Below are 5733 nucleotides of genomic sequence, written 5' to 3' on the forward strand. Positions count from 1 at the left end.
GGAGAGCACCACGTGTACCTACGCGCATCGAATGGGATCTACATCTACTACGTGGAGCAGGAGCAGGTGTGGGTCATCGGTGCCAACGTTAGCACTCGGCATCCACTCGCACTCTGCAAAGTCGCTCGATGTCAAGTCGCGCCATCACTCTCGGGTACGATAGGTGTCGCTCTCTCTGCTGGCGAAGGCGATTGGCGCAATCCAGCGGGCACAAGATTCTGTGTCGATCCGCCGCAGTCTGTCGTCAATGTTGTCCCGCAAGGCCCTGACTTCGGTTGAGGCCGAGTCATCACTAACGGAGGCCTCTTTGCCGGAGACTTCCGCGTCTGTTGTCGCGGCGTCTCGGGTCTAGGCTGCACACGACCTGGCAGCCAACTGAGCACTTCTCCATGTCTCATGGTTTATGGCAGGTGCAGGGACCGTGCAGAGTGGCGTGACATGTTACGACTGCAGAAGATGTGCCAGGCCCTCAAAGCTCGACGCGTCGAGACCCGAGTGCCGAGAGAGCCGGATGATCCCTGTTCCTGGCGCCCAGAAATTCACGAGATATTTGACTCTGGGAGTTGGTGTGTGTTTTCCTTACCAGCAGCGGGGTATTATTTTTATCAAATCGCCCGGATCCGAATACAGTATGGCTCCTTTGTGGTGCTCCTTGAGCACTTGAGCACTGGATAGGTTCCGCATGGTACGTGACTCCATGCTCGACCCCAGCTCCGCCCTCGGCCGCTTCGCCGGCCGCCTGACGGGCTACGCCTTGCTTGCCACCGCTTACCTTGACGCGCATGCCCCGCCACGCTTCGCATCATACGCGCTGAGCACGGCGTCCAGCCGCGGCGATGGCCCTCTGCAGCACCTGGATGGTGGAGCGACGCAGCGGTTCGCTACCTCAGCTGCATCTCTCCTCTCCGACGACGAGGCTGCTGCGTCCCAGTGGCCCTTCCTGCAAGACACCGACCGTCGCAAGATGGAGGTATTCGGAGGCCACATCCTTCGCTCACACGGCCGGTTCTACTGGTACGGGGAGGCTGCCAAGGTGCTCTCTGCGCCTGGCTTCCCGGTGGGAGTCAACGAGGGTTGGACCAATGAAGGGATCGCGTGCTACGTGAGCGACGACATGACGCGCTGGCGGAGCGCCGGCATCGTCTTTCGCAACACCTCGGTCAGCCTTCCGTCCTCGGAGCCAGGTCCTTACGTGCTCGAGCGGCCAAAGGTGCTGTACAACCGGGCGACGTCCAAGTTCGTGATGTGGTTTCACCTCGACTCCTTCTCCTACACCTATCGGTACGCCGGCGTGGCCACCTCGGACAGCCCGCTCGGGCCCTTTGCGTTTCTCCATGCGCTGCGCCCAGGCGGGCTCCACTCCTTCGACCTGCAGCTGCACCGCTCGCCCACCTCTGACGCGGCCTTCCTCGTTCGGGACACGAACGGCCACGAGGAGACGGTCGTCTCTGCCCTCAACCCCTCCTACACCGACGTCACGCGCCGCGTCTCCGCCATCCCCGGCCCCTGCGAGGCTCCGGCCCTCTTTGAGGACGAAGATGGCGCGACGTACTGCCTCTGCTCCTATGCGACCTGGTACCTGCCAAACCCGCTGCAGATCTGGCGCCACCGTGGGCGGCTCGACGCTGCGGGCGGGTGGGAGGAGCTGGGCACGGTGCCCGGGGGTGAGGCGCCGCTGCACGCGCTCCTCGCGCCGCTGCTGCGCCCGCTCGATTCCGCGGCGACCACGTACAACTCACAGCCCTCGTCGGTCGTGCCGTGGGTGGACGAGGCGGGGAGGTTCACCCCGATCCTGCTGGGAGACTCGTGGAACGCCAGGGGGCCTGGCGGCGTCGGCAACGCCTCGCAGACCTTCCTCCGGCTCGCCCGCACCGGAGATCGGAGCCGGCCGTGGAGGCTGCTGCCCGGGCGAGGCTGGATCCGTGAGCAGATGGAGCAGAGGGCGAACCTCTCTCGGTGGCTGTACTGAGGAATGAGTGGGTACGCTTCTGCGCGCGGATCACACGCGCACACACCTGCAGAGCCGCACCAACCTGCATGCTGCAACCTGCGCCTGAGAGCTGAGTGTGCTGCTGAGTCCTGAGAGAGAAGGCCTGTCTGTGCCGCCCATCAGAACCCGGTTTTGTATTAAAAAGGCCCCTCGCTTGCCCCCACTCCGCCGCGCGCGCCGGCGCCCGCCCGCGACGGAGAAGAGCGACCAGAGAAGGTGAAGGAGTATCGAGACTCCCCACACACCCCTCACGCATAGCTGGAGCGCAACACCACCATGCGGCGCAGCACCGCGATGACGGCGGCGAAGAGGACGGCCGAGCCGGCGGCGCCAAAGGCGGCGGCGGCGCCGAGCGTGTGGTAGAGCTGCCCGAAGAGAAGTGGCGCGCCGACGCGCGCCACCGTGTTGATGGCTTCGTCGAGCCCCATGACTGCGCCGCGCCGGTGGCGTGGCACGCACTGCAGCAGCATGGTAGGCACGGTTGGCGCGTAGAGCGGCGTGCCGAGCTGGTACAGCGCCGCGCCGGCCCAAAAGACGAGCGAGGGGCGAGGGGCGGCCGCGAGTGTGGCGGCGCCCATCAGCAGCAAAGAGGCGCCGACCGCGGCGAGGCCGAGCGCGCACGTGGCGACCGTGCCGATCGTGCCCTGGACGCGAGCAGAGCCGCCAGCGGAGACTGCGAAGGAGAGGCAAGCGAGAGCCGTGTACGCACGGCCGATGCCGCCGATGCCGAGACCCAGCAAGTCCTGCGCCAGAGGGCCGAAGAAGGCGGCGTACGTGGCCGAGCCGCAGTTGTACAGCGCCGAAACGGCGCAGACGGTGGCGACGGCGGCAACAAGCCGCGTGCCGAGCGGGCACGCGACAATCCCATCGGCGGGCGCCGCCTTGCCCTCCCTTGCCTTGCCAACGCCGTCGGCGGAAGAGGCGGCAGCGGCGGCGGACGGCGGCGGCGCGCTGTCTGGCTCCGAGGCGAGAAAGCCGATGATGAGCGAAGCTGCGAGCGAGCCGGCCGCCGCGACGCCGATGACCTGTTCACAGCAGACGGGCGTGAAGGGAGGCGCACTGCGAGGCTGCGACGGGAGCCGGGCCGCCACGCCGCTGGCCGAGTGGCATGAGTCTGTGTGTCTGTGTGCCGCTCCAGCGTGCCGGCACCCCTGTCTAGGGTCCCCCCAGCCCGCGCCGGTGTCCCAGCCCGAGCCTGGCTGTTCGTCGCGCCTCTGCATCTATCTGCGGGCCGTTGCGAGGCTCCCGCTAGCGGTGTAGAGGGCGCCGCCGATGGAAGGGCCGGCGATGAAGGCGAGCGTCGTCGCCTTAATTCATTTCATCAGGTGCTTCAGAATCAACAGGCGAGGGCCGGCGAGCAAGGCGAGCTTGGTTGCCGCGTCGCGCCACGCCATGAAGCGCGGCAGTTGGCCGGTGGCGCACCCAATGTCCGCGAGCAGCGCCTGAGGGTGGGTTCACGCCTGCCGGTGTGAAGAGACGCCGTCTGGTGCAAGACGAGGGCAGGAGCAGTCGGGAGGCGTCTCGGAAGAGCCTCGGAGGCGTCTCGGACGGGGCATGAGGCGTCTCGGTGGTGTCCCGGAAGTGTCCCGTAAAGGTTTGCAGGTGTCGCCTTGCCAACCGGCCCCGCGCCGGCGCAGCAGCCGGTGAGGAATCGGCAGGCGAGGAAGACGGAGATGGGCGCGCGGCTGTAGATGGCCCACGACTGCAGCGCGAGGCCGACGCCTGCATGGAGAGGCTCAGAGGAGTTCAGAGGGTCCAGGGCGGCGCAACGACCGCAGAGACTGGCCGGCGCCGATGCCGCCGAGAGAGAGCGCCATCACGGGCCGCCGCCCGACGCGGTCGGAGAGGCGCGGCCAGAGGAAGAGGGCGCCGAAGGTGCCGAGCGGGTACGCCGACGATAGCGAGCCGAACGAGGCGCCCATCTGCAACTCAAAGTGCTCGCGGAGCGCCACGTTGACCGGCAAGGTGAGCGTGAAGCCGAGGAGGTTGAGGAAGGTGGAGAGGAGGACGGAGGCGACAGAGACCTTCGACGCCGTGCTCAGCCGCCGCAGCCGCCCCACCGAAGCTGGAGGGGGCGGCGGCGTGGGCGATGGCGCGCTGCCGGCAGCAGCGGTGAGCTGCGTGGCAGTGCGGGCGCCGAGCCGGGAACGGAGCAACGGGCGGCTGGCCGACGAGGCGGGCATTGGGAACGGAGCAACGGGCGGTAGCAGGGCCAACGCTGAGACGAGGCCGAGGGCCAGAGCCATCGGCAGCAGCGCGAGAGCCGGGCGCGAGAAACTGCAAGAATTCGTGCGCCCCAGCGGCGCAGTGGCACTCTTGGGCTGATTTTCTCTCTCTCAATGTATGTGGCACTCTTGGGCTGATTTTGGCGCGAACAAGATTAAAAAGCTCTCAAGGCCGGCTAATAACTCATAAAAACAAAGCGCCCAGATCAGCTGGTCCTAGCGGCGCGCTGTCTATTCTTTCTTATGCCCCCCCCCCCCCCCCCCGAGAGGGAGAGAAGAGATTTTCAATGCCCTGAGTGTGAGGTTGCCGACCACACACTCCCAGCCAAGTTCTCTTCCCTCAAGTGCTAAAGTGCAGAGCACCAAGACTGTATACGAATTTACTACGCCCTCGCCGTCACCTCCGGGGGGCAGGCGCGCCTCGCCCTCTGGTCGAGGGGTTCGCTGCTGCTTTGGTGGGCGCGGCTCGGCTCGGAAGCTTGGGCGCCTGGGGCGCCTGCATGTACTCGATGAACTCCTCCGAGTCGGGGTCGGACGGGGCTTCGAAGCCGAGCGCCTCGTCGCCGCTCGGGAGCAGCACCTCGATCATGTCGGAGGGACCACCGAGGCGACTCTGCGGGGCGGGAGCAGGGGCCGCCGGGGCTGCTGCGGTGCGGGCAAACTCCCGCGCGGGCGGGGGGGGCGCCTGCTTCCGCGCCGCAGCGGCCGACGACCGGCGTGTCGCCTTGTCCTCGATGAGCCGGCCGAGCACGTGGAAGGAGTGCGGGCCGCTCGCCTGCGAGGCCAGAGCGTGCGGGAGGGTGAGCCGCAGAGCATGTGCGGAGGAGCTTGCTGCACAGCGGCGCGCGCACTTTGAGGAAGAACCAGGCGGGCTCGTCTGGGTCGTTGGTGATCGTGATTTCGGGCGCGGCCTGCCGCACGCCCGTCGTGAGCAGCGAGCACACCACAAAAGAGTGAGTGGCGAGGTCGCACTCCAGCACGCAGCGGCCAAACGCCGCCGACTTTGGCTGCGCGGCGAGCGCGGCGTTCGAGAGGGTGAGCGCGGAGCAGGGCGGCAGGATGACCTTGCAGTCGACGCCCGGCGTCACGGTCAGGGACACGAACCGAGAGGGCATTTTTACCGGCCTGGTGCTCGCGATGCTGTGCTCAGCTGCACCTCACCGCTCTCGCGGCTCGCGGTCTACGGGGCGCAGATGGCCCGGGTCAGAGATAAAGAATTCTCGGACCGTCTTTGTTTAAGGTTCGATCCTCACCAAAGGAAAGAAGCCGCGAGAACAAGGGACCGGCAGGCGGCGGCGTCGCAGGACGAGGCAGAAGAGAACGACGCGACAGAGGAGGAAATGACAAGGGAGAGAACGACGAGAGTGGGACGACCGCGAGGTGGCATGAAGGTTGCAGCGAGAAGCGGCGAGAGACTGCGAAGAGAGATAGGAAGAGGCAGACTCCCTAGGGTGGGCGACGGCTAGCGCATCACACCCCTCTCCTTAAAATCCCTGTGTGTGGTGGCGGCGTGCCGTC

At 66.7% G+C, this 5733-nt stretch overlaps 1 protein-coding gene across 1 annotated transcript; it reads right to left on the reverse strand.

Annotated features, from left to right (window-relative positions):
* Nucleotides 1-651: 651 nt before the first annotated feature.
* Nucleotides 652-5330, reverse strand: EMIHUDRAFT_459910 (hypothetical protein; the record flags this gene model as incomplete). The annotated part of the gene is made up of 8 exons (XM_005762052.1): nucleotides 652-2053; nucleotides 2392-2881; nucleotides 3332-3432; nucleotides 3609-3692; nucleotides 3811-4267; nucleotides 4722-4828; nucleotides 4967-4990; nucleotides 5067-5330. 8 exons carry the CDS (start codon nucleotides 5328-5330, stop codon nucleotides 2000-2002), a joined length of 1581 nt encoding a protein of 526 aa, XP_005762109.1. The 3' UTR covers nucleotides 652-1999.
* Nucleotides 5331-5733: the final 403 nt, after the last annotated feature.

The sequence above is a fragment of the Emiliania huxleyi genome (assembly GCF_000372725.1).
Source record: "Emiliania huxleyi CCMP1516 unplaced genomic scaffold EMIHUscaffold_698, whole genome shotgun sequence".
Lineage (NCBI taxonomy): Eukaryota > Haptophyta > Isochrysidales > Noelaerhabdaceae > Emiliania > Emiliania huxleyi.